Genomic DNA, 17929 nt, shown 5'->3' on the forward strand with positions numbered 1-17929 from the left:
AAGCCGCAAATTTTCTGCACGCTATTACATACGCACGCACGCGCCTCGTCCCGCACGCGCTGCATACACAACGTGAGCGATTGTGCGTAGCGTTTTTCTTTCGTATATTCTTATTTTGACACGCTGTGTGTTCCACCAGGGGCACGACGGAGAAGCAGGAGAAGAAGCGTGCCGCCGTCGACGACAAACGGGGAGCGCGTCCTCTTCTTGTCGCGCTTCGCTATGATCCTGCATCCTCTCCTCTTACTCCTTTTCCCCTTTGTTGCTGGTGTGTACGGTGGCGTCGCCTTCTCCTCCGGGGTGTTCACTGGCAGACACGAAACACAGTACGGACGCGAATGACGCTGCGCACGCACGCACAAACAACGCGCACACGCGGCTTCACCGAAAGAGCGCCCAGCGCGAAAATTTGCCGAAACGCTTCCGCGAGGTGCCCGAGCGCGCGGCAGCTCTCGGTCCGAGCGAAAACCGTCAAGGCGCACGACAACGTCCAAAATTGCAGCGAAGAGGGGAAGAAGACGAAGAGTCCATTGGCCTCCCCTCACCCTGGAGAAAGCGGGTTGACCCAGACTTGCTGCCGCGGCGGAGCGAGGGATGCCATCGAGTGTATATACACACAGCGTACACAAGTACACCTCCCCTCGAAAATAAGAGAACCACCGTAGACGGGGAGGAGGACACGGTCCTCTTAAAAGGGCCACCGGGACCCTCGGACCGTCGAGAAACCGTTAGACGTCCGCCGCGACCAGAGTGCCAGACTCGGACCCTCGACCTTTGCTCTTGCGAGCGTCCGCGACGCACGGGCCGACGACCGAGTCCACGAGGAAGAAGAGCCGCCCGGCGCAAGTGGGTTAGTGGGGCGCACCGGCCCGCCGACGACGACGCCAACGAACGGCGTCGGCAGACGCGCTGTGCACTGTCGTCCGGCAAGCAGCACCGGTGCTCGGCTCCAGTAGCGACCACCATGCGGAACGCCGTCGCCACGTTCGCGCTACTCCTCGTCCTCGGTGAGTGTCCGGGATGCAACGTCGACGGTTTGTAGAGAGCCGCGGGGCCTATCGCCGACGTTATCCAGGCTCGGTGCCTTGTACACAAATGAATTCGTCTTCCGTGCGCGTTTGCGTTTGTTCGCCTGCGTTGTGGGACGCACTATATGCACGCCCTCATGGATATCTCGTAATTTTCAGTTTCCCTTTTCGTATGTGGCTGCAACGCATGCGAAGACATCGTACGATGGACCGACGAAAACGAGCTGCGACTTCCAGTTTGAAATTTAACTATGAAGACCCCGGATATACGACAAAGACAGTATATATAATAAGATTCCCTTCCAAAACATAAAGTCAGCGAGAGCAAGCACCGAACAACCGACAACCCTCGTCTTAGTCAATCTGTTTGAAGTGTTCACATGCGTTGCAGCCGCATTTGGCAAATCAAATGCCAGTTAGCCCGTGCCCAAATTTTGCGTCAGTACATTTCAGGTCACCGCCTTGTCCTCCGTGTGTTAGATTTTAGAGTGCTATGGCACCAAGCGCGGTTGATTGAGACCGTCCTTTTGTCTTCAACCGGGAAGTTAGAAAGGCGATATTGCTGACAGCACATTGACGAGACATTGAGAGAAAGAAACAAGACCTGACAGCCTAGCAGCCATGGATATAGTGACCACGAGTACCCGAGTTTCAGTCCCGGACACGGTGGTCTCATTTTGACGCCGGTACAACACAAAAATCATTCCTGTGTTTCAATTTAGGCGCAGCTGGAATAGCATCAGGTTGTTAAAATAAACTAGGGAAGACGATAGTTATAGCGCGAGAACAAAACGACGACACAGAAACAAGAAGGACACGAAGGACGATAGTTATAGCGCGAGATCAAAACGACGACACAGAGACAAGAAGGACACGAAGAACACGAAGTTTTGTTCTCGCGCTATAACTAATGTCATGCCATACCAACTAGCCCAAGCTGCCACACTTCTAAACTAGTGAACCCCCGCTGCGACTAGTATCGCAATCATATCTTAATTTTGGAAGAAAAAGGCACGTAATAACTTATTATCATCTTCTTACTTTCCGATTCCACGCTTCATGCATTGGACATGACGTGGAAGCGCTAAAAAGAACTGGGACGTTGGAACAACACGGAACAAGGCGCTACTAGCAGTTGAAAGTCGTATTTACATTGCTAGTAGCGCCTTGTTCTGTGTTCTTCAAAAGAACCCCTTCTTTTTCACGTCACGATCATATACCAACGCGCCCAGGTGGCAGTCATTTCAAATGTGCTAGACGCCGAGTATAGTGTAGGACAGAGTGAAGATGTGAGTTGGAAGAAGACCGTCCTTTCGTCTTCGAGCGTGAGCTTGTAACGACGATCTTTAGATCAGTCGCTGTGAGGCGTTCCTGGCTGTCGCTGACGGAGCAAGCCTTTCAAGTCAAGCCATACCGAGGCGTTTCCTAACGGCTTCTTCGCGAAGACGTTTCCTTTTGTCTTATTCGCATTGTAGTTTGCCAGTGGCCCCTACGTGGAGCAGGGTCGCGAGCTTTAGTGGTTCTCGGGAGGCTTTTGATGCGCGAGGCAAGGACGGGCGAGATAGCATCGACAAAAGAAACCGGCACGCTTCAAGGGCGGGGTCGAGCTGTCAGCGCCATTTTTCGGAGCGTGCGGCGCAGCGACCTTTCTTTGGTCTTTTTTTTTTTATCACAACAAACGTACGAGTCTGCATTTGTCAGCAGTTCACGCTGCCGGAATATCTGCCGTGGTGGATCAGTGGCAACGCTGCTCGGCTGCTCTTCCGAAGGTCGCCGGTTCGATACCGGCCGCGACGGTTGCATTTTGGCGGAGACGAAATGGTAGAGGCCCGCTGTGGTGTCGATGCGCATTATTACACCAGATGGTCGGAGTTTCTGGAGCCCTTCACAATTGCGTCCCTCACAATCGCATCATGCCGCACGCCGGCATATGAATGTTTTCCCGCTATATTTACAACACAAGCAGGGGAAAGAGGGAAAGAGGTTAAGGTGAACCAAGTCGCTGATTGACACACGCGCTTAATAATTTTATAATAATGCAATCTTTTGTCACCAGCAAACTAAAAGAAATGAAAAAAAAAGAAGTTACCTTCAGTCGTCGCAGGCAGCGCATCAAAGTGCGAAAACTATACGCAACAGCGTCACAGTGTTCTGTCAAGATTATCCGCGAGACACGAGTAACCGAGTTCATTCTAGAGCTTCCGCGAGCACCAGCGATAATTCTGGCAGGTTTCTGCACATATGTATAAAATATGAAGCATCCTGCCTCCTGCCTATCAGATTACCGATGACCAATGACCACCACGCTCGCAGTTGTCATTTAACAGTGGGTGTTGCTTGCACCTTGAGCTTTCCTTTTAGTGGGCATTGTGCGCCCAACAGGGAGTTTCATTTAGAATCAGTTGCATTTCATCATTCACCGTCACTACTGCGTGATTACATTGATGTCACGGAGTCTGTCGGTGCAGTGGGCCGGCCGTAAATTTGTATATATATATATATATATATATATATATATATATATATATATATATATATATATATATATATATATGTATATATATATATATATATATATATATATATATATATATATATATATATATATATATATATATATGCAATGCGGCCAGCCAATGCGAGTAACCGTTATATATGACTCTTCTTTTGTGTGCGTGCGCGTGTGCTGATGTAGAACACGAAAAGTTATGTTAACAACAGATCTGCAATATCCATAGTTTACACATCCACTATTCTTTTGCTTGATAATGTTCACATGTACTTGGCCTGAAGCTCCAAGATGTTTCGCGAACGTAAGCTGAGATCAAATGGGCTTTCCGTCTTGAAAACGCCAAGTACACGCCCATTGCCGCGAAGAGGACACATAGAAGTAAGACACAACTGGAATCGTCGGAACAACGCAGCATCTGTAGCTCTGTCAAGCACTCACTCGTCGTAATCCAAAGCATGCATTCATATCTGATAAACCGATTGCCGCATGTGCTGCGTTAATGTCAGAAACTTCCCTTATACTGTGGTTATCGCAGCGAGAGATACACGCTGATTAGAGCACTGATAGAGAGCTGTCTCCGTATTTATAGTGTTATCGCACGATAACGGTACGTATTTTAGTCTCGAAGGTCACGCAAGTGTAACGAATAGCTGTGTAGGCTAAAAGGTTTAGGGTTACGTTTATCCCTCATATTTTGCGCACGAGGGATATCCGTGGTTATTGCAGCGAGAGATACAGACTGGTTAGAGTTACAACCATGCGCACTGATAAGGTTATCGCATGGATAACGGCGCGCATTTTAGTCTCGAAGGTCACGCTAGTGTTGCGAAAGCACTGTATAGGTGTGAATGCTTAGGGCTGTGTTTGCACTCGAGGATGATCTTGCACACGAGGAAGATACGAACTCGCGTGACGGTCGAGACGCTTACGGTTAAACTCTAATACCTGCCTCCCTAATCTGTGTCTGACCTAGTTCTCTGTCGCTGTGCTAAGAGGAAACGCCTGGGATCTTAAGCGGAGGCACCGCCGAACGAAACCATCGCACCTTCGTGCACGTGTGCCTGTGTTAACAAGATTAGAGAGCTAGCCTGTACTTAATCTCGTGGGCAGCAGAGGGTTCAGCCAGAGCAGGTACCCTCGGGTCTGTTTTGTATCTCTTGTTCATTCCTTTTCGCTCCCACTCGTATACAGCTAATATATATTTCAGCGTGCCTCGCATTGCCTTTTGGAAGGCGCACAGAAGCGTGGATTCGGGTTTACGTGTTGACCGCAAGCATTTATCACATTTTCTCCCACTTTTTACTGTGGCTATAAGTATTCGAATAACGAACTAACAACAGTTCTCATTGGGAAAAAAAAACGAGATATAGGAGTTTAAAGCATACTAACTATAAAAAGTGCATGGCTCATGTGGGTCCTGTATGTTACCTTGGTTTTTCGTACGAGCTTCGCACGTCGATCAATCCTACACAATGTGCTCGCGTGACCTTCTACAGCTAGCTATAATTAGCAATTAACATACTTATTTAAACCTTGGTGTTACTATGCCGAACGGTCCGATATACATATTGATCCTGGGAGCCTCTGTGATTCTCTGGTCGGCGCCAGTTTACCGATGTCCGTTTGGAACTGTGGTCCTCCGCGGACTTCAAGGTTCAGAGCAATTTCTAATAATAGAAAACTAAAGCCGCATCAACAAACTTTTTTCCTCTTTTTTGTGAATTAATGTATATATAAAACTCTGCATGACAGCCTGAACGATTCACACAAAATTTTGTGAGCAATTTCCTACCTTAACCTCTTCGACCACATTGCAGGGTAATAAACTCGAGGTGCGTCTGGATAACCTCCCTGCCTTTCCTTGCATCTCTTTCTCTACCCGGGCATTGTAGCAAACTCGTAGAAGTGAAGTTCACGTCTATGTGTGAAGCAGCGAACAGAGACAGGGCCACCGCTGCTTATTCATTGATAAACTCCCGCCTCCGCAAATGAAATCTCACCTGCGCGCACACCTGCGCTTAACGACGAACAAAACCTACAGACTTCAATGCGGCATGAAATGTTAACACCTGCTACACCGATGAACGCTACGCTTCCATAACGCTATTCGCTTAACGCACGCAAAGCCCGTAGACGACCTCGCACATTAGGGCTTCTCGAAGGATTACGGCAACTGCGTCGTCCCGACCGTTCAGCCTTACGCGCGGCTTAAGTTTCCTCCGGGACGTGCTCCTCGCCGCCAGCGTCGCACGACATCGCCTAGACCTACGCGGAGGAGTTCGTTGGCCCGTGAATGGGACGGCGGGTGGGAGGACCTTGCCGCAGGCCGCCAGCTGAGATCCGCCTCGACTAACCACAACGACTGCACAGCGGCTGAAACAGAGAAGATGCGTGACTTGCTTGGCGTGCATTTCACACTCGGGAGAGCACCGCCACTTCGGTCTAGAGGGCGCGGCGCACGCGTGTATGGATATAAAAAAAAAAAGGAGGGCTCCCTACAAAGCGGCGCGCCGCAAAGGCGGCAACGCCTGAGAGCCGCTATAGCAGCGACGTCACTACCGTTAGGAGCGCCACCACTGCGCGGTTCGACGCGCTCAGGCGCGCACGGGCGTTCTGCAGCGTCGCAGACGACGGCGCTTAAGCCCGCGGTCGCCCTCAATGGCCTGCGCCGGCACGTGTGGCACAGCCGTAATGAACGGCATCAGAGGGCATACAATGAAATGCGGAACAAAGGGACAGCCGCATGCGGCGTATTTGCGACGTATCGCGTGCGTCTGCCAGCGCACGCGCGCGTATTCGTTCCGCGCCGCGCAATACGACGTGGTTGCGATGAACCGAGATTTGTACCGTTTCGCGCAGTGTTTGTTTCCCCACGTATAGCTACGCGGAGAACGCGTATAAAGGTATTCCATCGCACCGACATGGCATCTCAAAAATTGTGGTGGTGCGACGTTACTGAAAAATGGGCAGACGTCGTAAAAACGCCAAATGTGGCTGCATGTAAGATGCTCAGAGATTGAAACGTGACGAGGTAGGGGGCTAAGCGATGCTCGTACTTTTTGTTTGCACCGTCTTCAGCTCTGGTCACATCGAAGTAGTTTCGACTAGAACGATTACACCAGAGCCGTCATTACCCTTAGCGAGGAGATTCGTAGCGACGCGACGGGTTCACCTCGAGCAATCGCTCAAATCAATCGTAAAACTAAAAGTTTTGATGTCGCGTTTCAATCCGTGAGCGCTGTAGATTTTTCTGAAAAACAGATGCTGCGCAAGGCCCCAAATGTAATACTGGAAACCTGTTTCTGGAACTTCATAGAAGCAAGAAAAATAGTACGTAATGCTGCGTAACGCAGTTTCTGCATGTACACGTATAAAACAAAAGACAATGATTACAAATACGTTGGATTCTCAGACGAAGATGGACTTGGTGGAATAGTTACGCTGAAATAAAGAGTCAGAGAATAGACGCAATACACGGATGGTTTTCCGCGACACTATCAGGTACCTTTCAAAGGCGTCGCCGAACGGGCTCATCTCCTAACCTAATCTCGCCAAACCGGACTGCATGGCTGCGTGTCGTTGCCATTTCACGCCATACAAAACGCGGCCACGAGATCACGCGTGCTTCTAAGCCGCGGCAGACTATCTGGTCTGGTTGGGAATATCTGTGACAGCGGATGTGCGCGCGTGGCCGTCCTTGCGTAGTTAGTGGCACCAGTAATGCGAACGCCCGCACTGAATGCGGGTGTCAGGCCGCAGGAAACTGCGTACGTGCAATTACTGATGTTTTATTACTTTTTACTATATACAACCAGGTCTCGCGCTCATTGTATATAGAACCAGAAGAAAGCAGTGCTTCGTATAGTCTGACAGATAACTCCTCCCGGCATTACGAGATTGTTCACGCCGGTTATCGGCAAACGTGACTAACGTCGCTAACGCGTTGAGCGACATACATATGCAGTGGCGTTCGATGAAGACCACTATCCGGGGCCCATCTCGAACTTAGCCATGCAGCATAGCACTGCCATAGCATGTTCCGTTTGAGTTGTCATACAGCTTTACCCACTACTGTAAATTGTTCGCCCCAGTGTGGCAGTCATGCATCCACGCTATGCAAGACGTTTTGTTTATAACACGGACTCGACTGATAACGAGTGCCGGCGACAAGATAACGAGAGTTGATAACAAGCTGGGTTTGTCCGCAAATCATCCATCGCACGCATTAGATTTGAATTATATCGAGGGAACCACTGGTTTAAATGCTCCCCATGTCACGATGTATGCATGTACACATGTACTGCCGTTGCTGAGCTACAAGACCACCCACGACTTTCAATGTCCCGTTATTTCCTCAACTAACCGCCGCTATATCTCTTGAGAATGATCCAAAATCAGAAAGCACAACCTAGTTTGTCAGAATTAGCGCACAGTGAAGACACGCGCAATCTTTGTGCATGCAAGTGAGGCCTCGTGGTCCCGTGTCGCGAGGGGTCGCAAGCGCGAATTCACATGCAGATGAAGACCACGCATATTGAATTTTGCGTACAAGCTGAACGGAACACTCTGCACGGCTTCGTCTGACACTGTAGTGCGGTGAACACGTATACTAACCCACACGACCATATTGCTGAATACATTAGCATTATTGACACGAAGCGTTCGCTGGAACGCTTTTGTTACCGATCGTCAGAATGGGCCGATTTTCAGAAAGCTGTTAGATTGTAAGCGTACCTTGTCATTTGCGTATCACTCTCGGTCATGAATTTGTCCAGCTTCAGTAGCAACATGTTAAACAAGTGATCACAGCATCGTCACGATTCACAGGGCACTCATCAAATAGGGAACGCTATCCTACTATATATCCATTTTACTTTCAGTTTTGACAGCTTGATTTAAACTGACGTAACTTTGACGCATTGTTGAACGCTCCATCATACTGAAGTAGAAGATGGATGTTACGAAGATGGAAGCTTCTTACTCTTGAAGCGTTGTAGTGCTTTCCAAGATGCATCGTCGTTTTCATTTCACCAAGCCGCGTTTCTGTGTTATAGTGGGCTGCAGCTGCGTTGGGGGGAAGGGGAGGGGGTGATCCTTAAATAAGGCAAATTAAAAAGTGAACTCCGCAATGTCTGCAGCGCAGTGCGACACCTCAGCAGTGGGAAGGGATGAGGAAGAGATAGAGAAGTAAATATTGAGAGAGATGTAAAGACTGGGAGAAGGTTAGAGGACGGGGCCCCTATCGGCGAGCGGTCGTCGAAGAGAGGACATCGTGCACGGGACAACCATCAGCCACGATATCCACCGAGCGTCTCCTGCGCCTGCGTTGTTCATGCTATAAAGTTTACTAATATACACTAGAGAGAATTCTGGTGCTAGTGTCTACGGGAGCTGCAACGCACGGTGCTTCAGCGAGCATGGGAATGATGGGTAGTGCACACATTTGTCTAATTTTGGTACTTCTGGCCTGCTTCTGGCTTCGTGTGTGTTCGTGTGGCTTAAAGCTGTTTTTTGAAGAAAAAAAAATTAGCGAATGTTGAGCAATCGTGCTTCACAACCTTATTCATTTAGGCTTACTATTTCGAATCGGGTCACAAAGTTCAAAAGGCTTGGTTCCTTTTTTCAAGACAAAACCGTAACCAGCAATAAACGAAGCCGCAAGTACGATTCGCCGCCCGCAAGTACGAAGACTAGGCAAATGTGCGTACTACCCATCATTTCCATGGTCGCTGAACGATCGCAGCGCCAGAGTCTCCTCTAGTTAATTTTAGGAAACTTTATGGTTCACGCCAAGCGTTTTCGAGTGCGTGTGTATCTTAATGCGCCGGCAGTGACGTATACGCTTTGAATTCGTCTTGACTTGGCCCCCGTGTAGCGGCTTCGCGTTTGGCTCTCGCAGTCCCACCCTCCGCAAGCTGGTGCGAAGGACCGTTTTTCGGGACGCGCGTCGCTGGCAACGATTATCGTGATTAGCGGTTTCTAAAGAGCGAGTCGCCTCCGTTCAGTCGGAGACATCACGCTGCAAGTACCACGTAAATAAAACTCTGAACCCTTTACAGAAGTTCCTTACAGGCAATAGAAACGGCAACAATAATCTGTGGTTCTTTAGCGTGCACCTAAATTGCATTGAAGGGGTGTTCTAGATATTTTGCTCCCAAGCTCTTCAAGTTAGCATTGCAACACGTCCCTAGCCACGACGGATCGGAACAACAAGTATGCCGTAGACACGTACGATGTGCGTCGATGAACTCTTTATCAGAGCAGCACAATCTGCAAGGAAAGTGTTCTTCCTTGACAGGACTTACGAAAAAAAAAGTTTATTCTTTCTTTCTTTCTTTCTTTCTTTCTTTCTTTCTTTCTTTCTTTCTTTCTTTCTTTCTTTCTTTTTGTTCTGCGAAGAGCTGATTCCAATATCACATTGAAAAAACTGCAGGTGCATATACATTTTTGTTTTTTGCGCCGAGTTTCAGGGCTAGACGGGCACAGATTCTATTTTATTTTTTTCACTGTCATTACGGCAAAACACTAAATAAGATGTTTGCCACAAGCATGCCAACTCTTTAGCAATACTCAAGGAAAATAAAGTTGTTTCTTCCTCAAGGAAAAATAAAATGTGTCGGGAGACGAACACATTTTTTTTTGGACGTAACAATCGTTCTTGCACTTTTTTTCAACCTTTGAATAGTCAAACCTAATTTAAAAGGAGCAACCGCCTTACGAGTAGCTTTGCCAATGTTATAGGTGTTCCCCATGTTTCGTTGCTAGCGCATAAATATTTTGCAGAAAATTGTGGTTTTGTCTGTAACGACGAGGTATGCCAAGGAAGCTAAGAGCGAAACAAGGCCCGTTTTCCGCTGTTCATTGCAAAACGTTCTACTCTTCGCTTGGTGGTTGCGGCCTCGCGAAATGTGAGGCCCACGGTACGGCTTTCTTGCTCTCCCATGGACGAGTACCAAGTACTCTAAATCGTTAACAACTTCTTTTAAACACATCATTTTCCTCAGATGGGCTCAATCGTATACTTTTACTTACTGGGACGGCTCTATGCCTCCCGTGGAAGAGTATTATGTACTCTAAATCGTTAAACACTTTCGCTAAACCATATAGAAAAAAAAAAGGGTTTTTCTTTCTTTCTTTATGGATAAACATCCATTTGCGGGAAGCTTCTTGTTCCACCATAGTAGAGTACATTGCACTTTAAATCGTCGAGCAGTCGTTCTAGATATACAATAAGAGAGTTAAGAAATTTTTCTTTGTCAAATATTTTCTTAAACACGCGATAAATGCAAGCTCCGCCTACGGAGCTCCGGTGTGCTACAGAACGGATTAGACACCACTCTAAATCATCTGTTTCGTTTGTAACCTCCCAGTAATACAGTACATAGGGGGGGGGGGGGAGGGGTTAGAAAAAGGGGGTAACGATTTAGAGTACAGGGTACTCTATTATGGGAGAGTACTCTAGATTGTCAACCGTATTTTCTGAAGGCGCAGTGTCCTTATTGCTAGGTTCACTAACTAGTGACACATAACAGTCGCACGAGGCTCTTCCGTAAGTGGGTATATTTCTTACGATTTGAACCGTGACATTTTAGGCCTAAATTAATGCTTGTACTTCAGTCTGAGCGTATTCGGTTAAAGCCATATTGTTGTAATTTCGAACGCCAAGACTTGGCTATAAATCGGATCCAACATTTCTTTCAGTAGTCAGATTTGTAGCGGTTATACCGACCACTTGCATCCATTGCACTAAAAGTTATGACGTCGCATTTCAATGGGGGAACCCTTTATCAACCACAATTAATCGGTCGTCTTTGCCCCGCCGCGGTGGTCCAGTGGCTAAGGTACTCGGCTGCTGGACCGCAGGCTGCAGGATTGAATCCCGGCTGCGGCTGCTGCATTTTCGATGGAGGCTAAAATGCTGTAGGCCCGTGTGCTCAGATTCGGGTGCACGTTAAAGAAACCCAGTTGGTCCAAATTTCCGGAGCCCTCCACCACGGCGTCTCTCATAATCATAGGGTGGTTTTGGGACGTTAAACCCGACATATAAATTGAATCGGTCATCTTTTGTTCTAACGCAAATCTTGTCTCGGTCTGCTCTAAAGCACGGCATACATCTCTCCCATAAGGAAGTATGTGCTATTTCGAATCGTACTACTCTGAAACAGTTATTATAATCCTTGCTTATACTTGTGCATTTGGTTCAACAGTCAACTTTCACAGTAATCAACGATTATGGGGATTCTTTTTTTTTTGCAGAACCTAATGTTGAAGAATCGATTAGAAGGGGCATCGGCCATCTTAATTGCACTCAAATATTATTTTCTACTCTCGTGGCTCACAGCAGCCGTGGCTGAGTAACGGTTGATAGCATGATGACGTGGTACTTGCACCCCAGCACCCACTCTTGAGTCAACGACAGTTTTTCCCATTAGGCCTAAATGTTGCACTTTCGTCTCCCTATTATCGAGTTTGGCCGAAGTGCCATCCTCTTAATAAAACATTTGCTGACTCGTTCCTCAGGGGAGCTTTCCGTCTTCGCGTCAGGGATTGCGTGCGAAGCAACGCGACGCGAAAATGCAGCACTATATCGACCGCCAGAGGGGGGCATTACAGCATATTGCCAAGACTACAGTTTGAGGCGCCGGTTTGCATCTGTCTACTGTTGCTTGTTTAAGCATTAAATTCGAGTAATGTGATGTTTTGTGAGTAGACGACCAGGAGGCACGAAATTACAGAGAAGGGACAACGATATAATAATAAGAAAAAAAAAACTAAAAGGACAAAGTGAACAAAAAGTTCAGGCTAAGAAAAAAACCGAGAGATAAGAAAGATGCAGTAAATAAACGTGTGCATAAACCTTCAGAATGTCATGCCTCTGCACTCTACTTGAAGAGTGTTCTTCGCAACTGCTAAACATGTAACGGCAGCTGATGTTAACAGCTCGCAACAACAGACTTGACCATAGTGTTTGCCTATAAATTCGTTTGATGTACATTGCAATAATTTTTTTCGACAGAAAACACTGACATCAACATCAGGGTATGTGTAGAGTGTTGTCTGTCCCTGTTGTCTGAGTCAGGGTTTTCCATACTGTAAGTATCTTGCTGTATTTCACTCAGTCGGAAATCTCTGTGAGAGAAAAAAGAAGCATGCATCACCGTATAAAATCGAAGGAACTCGAATACACGTTAAGAAGAATCACCGATGCATCGTCTGCAGGAAGCTTCCACGAATGCCTAAAAGCTTTTCTCTGTTTGTAGGGACACTGCGTTCTTGATTAGTGCACGCCTGATTAATGATGATGATTTATTGAAAGTATATATGCGTGGGCCTGAGGGGTTCAGACGCTCTGGGTTTTTCTTTCTCAGTAACGTGCTTCTTCCATTAACGGACGAATAAGAGGAAATGAGTCGTCTCTTCACGTGATACGTGTTTCACATTGGTTTGTCGTTATATCCAAATGCCTTCACAGACATTACTATAGAAACTAGATCAAGAAACACGTTACAAAACATGGTTTCTTTCAGGACCCCTCTCGAAGCCGCTGCCATCTTTGTGCATTCAAGAGACGATAACATTTCTAAACATTTTTTTTATTTTTACATTTGTAGCTCCTAAACATTCTTTATAACTTCTATAAAATGCTCACGTTTTTAAATCCTTATAAGTGATCTACACTGATCTAAACGTTATAATCTAAAATGATCCCTTTCCCCGAATATCGACACCGTGTTACACAAGCTAAAAGAGAGTTAAATAAATTTTCTTCAAAACAGAAATAAGTTATCAATACTAATATATAGAGTGTAAAAAGAGTAGGTAGAATATGGGTTAGGCATATTCACTAGTTTTCGGAAAGTGTGTCGTTTCATTGTGCTATACGATGTATCCAGTTTTGTTCTTGTATTTTTAAATATTTCTTTCTTTTTTTTTGTAAGACTTGCGTATCTGTACTATGTTATGTGTATTATGTGTTGCTCGTTTTTTATTATTCTTTTGGTGTCGCGTATGTGGTAAATGACATGTTAAAGTTTTGTTGCTTGTTATATCTGAAAAAAAAAGTGTCTGTGATGAACTACAGGTGCAGAGGCCTTTTTCGGGCGTATAAAACGCAATTTGCTTCAGTATGCTTTTTCCCTTGTGCCCCCACAGCAGGCGGGAGCTTCTGGGGGCAGCCTTCTCAGCACTAAAAAAAAAATGGTGCCAAAAGTGTATCTGGAGTGGCCATGCTCTCTTAAGGCGTGTTTACACTAGAGAGACACAACACCGATTTCGGTCTGCCGAATCTCTTTGGGAGTGTCTTTTTTCTTGTAGACGTCATATTTAGAATACAACGACAAAAACAGTCCATCGATGGTCTCTGGAAGACTTCGTCCGTGTCTTGTCGTGCTCACAGCCGTTCATTGGCCAATTCCGAAGTCACACTGGAGGCACATGCAGCGACACCAACGCAGCACACCTGCCCCTCATTTTCAGCCATGCTCCCTGCTCTGCCATTGTCCCTCTGCGGCTACGCGGCGCAGCCCCCGCCCTGATCCATGGCATCGAGGGACAGGGCTGGGAATACACAAAAGGGAAGTGAAGAAAATACTTCCATGGGGTGCGCAAGATTCCTATTCAGACACCATGGATGCCTCGGAGGGGGCATGGTTATCCCTTCCAAGATTACCCCCTTCGTGGTCGTTGGAAGCAAAGACTTGGGCACATTTTCGCTCAGCCGCAGATCTCCCGATGACACGCCGACGTCAGGTCTGCCGATGCGTTTTGCTGGTGTTGTCGGTCTGTCATTATACTACCCAACGACCACATGCTGTCTTTTGAGGTGTCGTCGTCGTTGTCGGCCTAGAGTGGCCATGGGGTCTGGCGACTCGCCGACCGTTGGTCTGCGTCTGCCTCGTGTCTTCGTAGAGGTCTCGTCAGTGTCGTGTCGCTCTAGAATAAACGCGTCTTTACACCAGTGTTTTGCAGAGTTACGTGGCATCATATGCTAGCCTTACTTCGTAAAACATTCAAATATGTTGCTATCGCATTCATTGCTTTGACATTTTGGCGAAACTGTGACTTTTTTCTTTGCATTTCAAGAAATGAAATAAAATTGCTACTACCACTACTGAAAAAGAGAGCAACGCCGAGCCCAAAGGTGCCACCAATCTTGACTATCTCAGTAAAAGTAAAATTCGACTGTGCTCTAGGTGACGATGTTTCGTCGTGTTTAACGCAACCACTGCGCTTAAGTTGAATTTAAATTGATGCACGGTTTGATGACACCGGGTATTGGCTTCAGAGACGACTGAACTAAACCGAAACGGCACACTCCTCATGGGAGAACCTGTTATCTAACGCGAACAGCGGCCGCTAGACCAAACATAGAAACGCAAAGAGTGTAAAAGAAATCTACTGCATCTCAAAAAAATTATGGTGGCACAAAACATTCCGTAGTCGGTTCCTGTGTTCGAGTCATTTATTATAACTGTAGACCCGCTTAGCGCTTGATAAAAGTGTATCTCCGTGTATGTGAACGAAGATTCTATTAATACATTTTGCTCTTACCAATACGTCTCTTGACGAGAAAAATAGAGGCTTAGCGTCGCCTGGTGGTTCGTTGTCTGAGCTTTTCACAGTGACTGGTTATTTCAATTTCCGTATGTAACTTGTGGTAAAATGGTCATGCTATTCTGCTTAACACACCATCTCTCATTGCCACTTATGAATTCCAAGTCTTTATATATATATATATATATTTTGTATTGTCTTGGTTCAATGAAACATTTGTTTCAAAGTTGTACGTCTACGTGTCTGTAACAAGCGCAGCGCCATCGATATCTTAACCGCTTTCCCCCCTATTTTATTGACAACCGTCACTTTAAACTTTTTACCCCGACCACTGGCCCGCTAATATCAGCGTTGAATTACAGCGGTGGACATTCCCTGTACAATGCTGGACGGGCTGCCTTCTTGGCTTTCTAAGCTGCTCCGAGTTACCAACATGCGCCGCAAAATCATGCCTCACCTCATAGCTAATACAGGCTCGGTCATGTTTTTGTGTTCGTGCCTGTGTACAAGGTGATAAAAACGTGCATTCTATAAGGTAGGCGGTTGCATGCAGTCTTAAAGGAGAAAGTACCTCTTGTTTAAACGTTGGTTCCAGCGACAGCCCGTGTTCCAAGGATTTCTCGTGGCTTCTAGCTTCCATCTTCCATTGGACTCGTACCTCACGTGAGTTAAAAAGACGCAACATGTCTCTTCCTTTCTTTTGTCTCAGTGGACGTTTCGCAAAAGTACTATAAACAGTCGATAGTTCGCGCCCACCTTTTCACAAAGGGACTTCTTGACGTCATTTCGTACTCTTGTACCACCATGCTGGAAGATGCTGACTCACGTATTCTAGAACGTAGTACATAGTACCTTCACTCAACGTTTCACCGTTGCTTGGGAATGTTCATGGCAACCCCGTCTCCAGGCAGAGCAAGCCACTGCACATCAGCGGTAATCTGCAGCGATTCTTGAGAAGCACTGCGTCATTTTCAGTCGAGCAGCGGCGCAGTGTTCAACTCTGTCAAGTGAAGGACGAAATTCGAGTCAAGGAATGTTTGTGATTGATTGATTGATTGATTGATTGATTGATTGATATGTGGGGTTTAACGTCCCAAAACCACCATATGATTATGGGAGACGCCGTAGTGGAGGGCTCCGGAAATTTCGACCACCTGGGGTTCTTTAACGTGCACCCAAATCTGAGCACACGGGCCTACATTTCCGCCTCCATCGGAAATGCAGCCGCCGCTCACGGGATTCGATCCCGCGACCTGCGGGTCAGCGAGGAATGTTTCTGAGTACGGGAGTGACTTCAGTAGGTGTTTTTGCGCGCAAGGCTTCCCAACCAACAGCCAAGGTTTTATCAAGTCCACAGAGCAGGACGCCGTCCCGGATTCTGCAGGATACCTTACCGTACAACGAAGAAGGAAAGTGAACCAAAATGGCCACGTCAGCGGCGAGGACGACGCTTTCACTTTGGCCGCTGGGTGGGGGAGAGGAATTCGGCGGCGCATCGCCGCTTGATTGCGGCACTTTTCTCGCAACCGCTCGGCCAGCGCGCGCTGGCCTGTCGACCGGCTAGCCGACCGACCGACCGGGCCCGCTGAAGATGCGCGCCGCCCTGGAGTGCTCCTTCTCCTCCGCGAGCGTGCATGCGGTGCTGGGTGCGCTGAGCGAAAAATAAGGTCGCTGGCCCCGTTCTCAATGGCGCGGGACGAGCTGCTCTGCTACGCGCCCGAGAAGAGACGGCCGGCCCGACGCTGTACTTTTCCTGACCTGTCTGAGCGCCACGCTATGCAGGAACGCGCGCCTCCTCCTGCAGCGCGCCCGTTTTACTAGTTTACGACGAATGATCCGTATCGGAGGAGGAAAATAAAATAACAATAATAGACTACAGCAGCGGCCGCCGAGAGCGGGGAGAAACGAACGGCCGCCCGAAACAAAAAATAAAGAAGTGAGCGAGGCATTTAAAATCGACTATTGTAGCGTGTATAAGGATGGCCAGCCGTTCTTTTGAGGATGGCGCCGCCGGTTCTAAAGCTGTCAAAAAAAAGTAAAAGAAACAAAGCGTACACGTCGGACGATGGCATTTTTTTCGAACAGTGTCGAGAGTGTTGCGTTGTTTTGTCTCTATTTTTATACGAAAGTGCGCTTCTTATCAGTCGATGAAGTCGAACGGGTGGGGAGATCGAAGAGGGGATATCGCTTTGAAAATCGTTATTTGGGTTGTTGTCGCGGCCGGCTCTGTGTGCGTTCGGTGCGAATGGGCGCACCACGCCCTGACGTGTACAAAGATGTCTAGGCTCGCTTCTTAGTTTACAAATAAATGCCACTATCGAGTACAATCTACGAATACTTGTTTTCCTTTTAGAGAGGTGCTCCTCATTAGTATTCGAGTCTGGAAACCATTAGCATTTCTTCGTCGCCTGCACATGCACGCTTGATGTGTGGAGGTATAACGCGCACTTGTCCTAATGAAACATTAATGTGATGAATTTCGCCACACACTTTAATTCCTATGGGCGTTCGACTTCAAACGGGTTCTTCTCTCTAAACGTTGCCTACCTTGGACTACATCATTGGAATGAACAATTGAGTGTACGCGAGGACGAAAACTTTCTCACGATTTTTATCTTGCATGCCTAATTGAAAGGGTACATAATGCCATGCACTGTTGCCATTAATAATTATGCGAATTGTAGTTGTAGGCTCTCAGCGGTCACGTGGCAAGTTTCTGACAAACAATACCCGCGTTTCTCACTGATCAATTCATATTGTACATGTCGTAATTAAGTACTCGAAGCTTAGCGCAGTGAGATTTGGTGTACACATATATCGATTTATTGGATTGTCT

General features: G+C 47.1%; 1 protein-coding gene across 1 annotated transcript in view; it reads left to right on the plus strand.

Moving 5' to 3' along the window:
* Positions 1 to 747: 747 nt before the first annotated feature.
* Positions 748 to 17929, plus strand: part of LOC119187281 (uncharacterized) — a 33029-nt gene continuing 15847 nt past the window's right edge. The window contains exon 1 of the mRNA XM_037435462.2: positions 748 to 1007. Coding sequence (XP_037291359.2) covers positions 965 to 1007 — 43 coding nt within the window. The 5' untranslated portion in view covers positions 748 to 964. The remainder of the gene's footprint in view (positions 1008 to 17929) is intronic.

The sequence above is a fragment of the Rhipicephalus microplus genome, chromosome 5 (genome assembly GCF_043290135.1).
Source record: "Rhipicephalus microplus isolate Deutch F79 chromosome 5, USDA_Rmic, whole genome shotgun sequence".
NCBI lineage: Eukaryota > Metazoa > Arthropoda > Arachnida > Ixodida > Ixodidae > Rhipicephalus > Rhipicephalus microplus.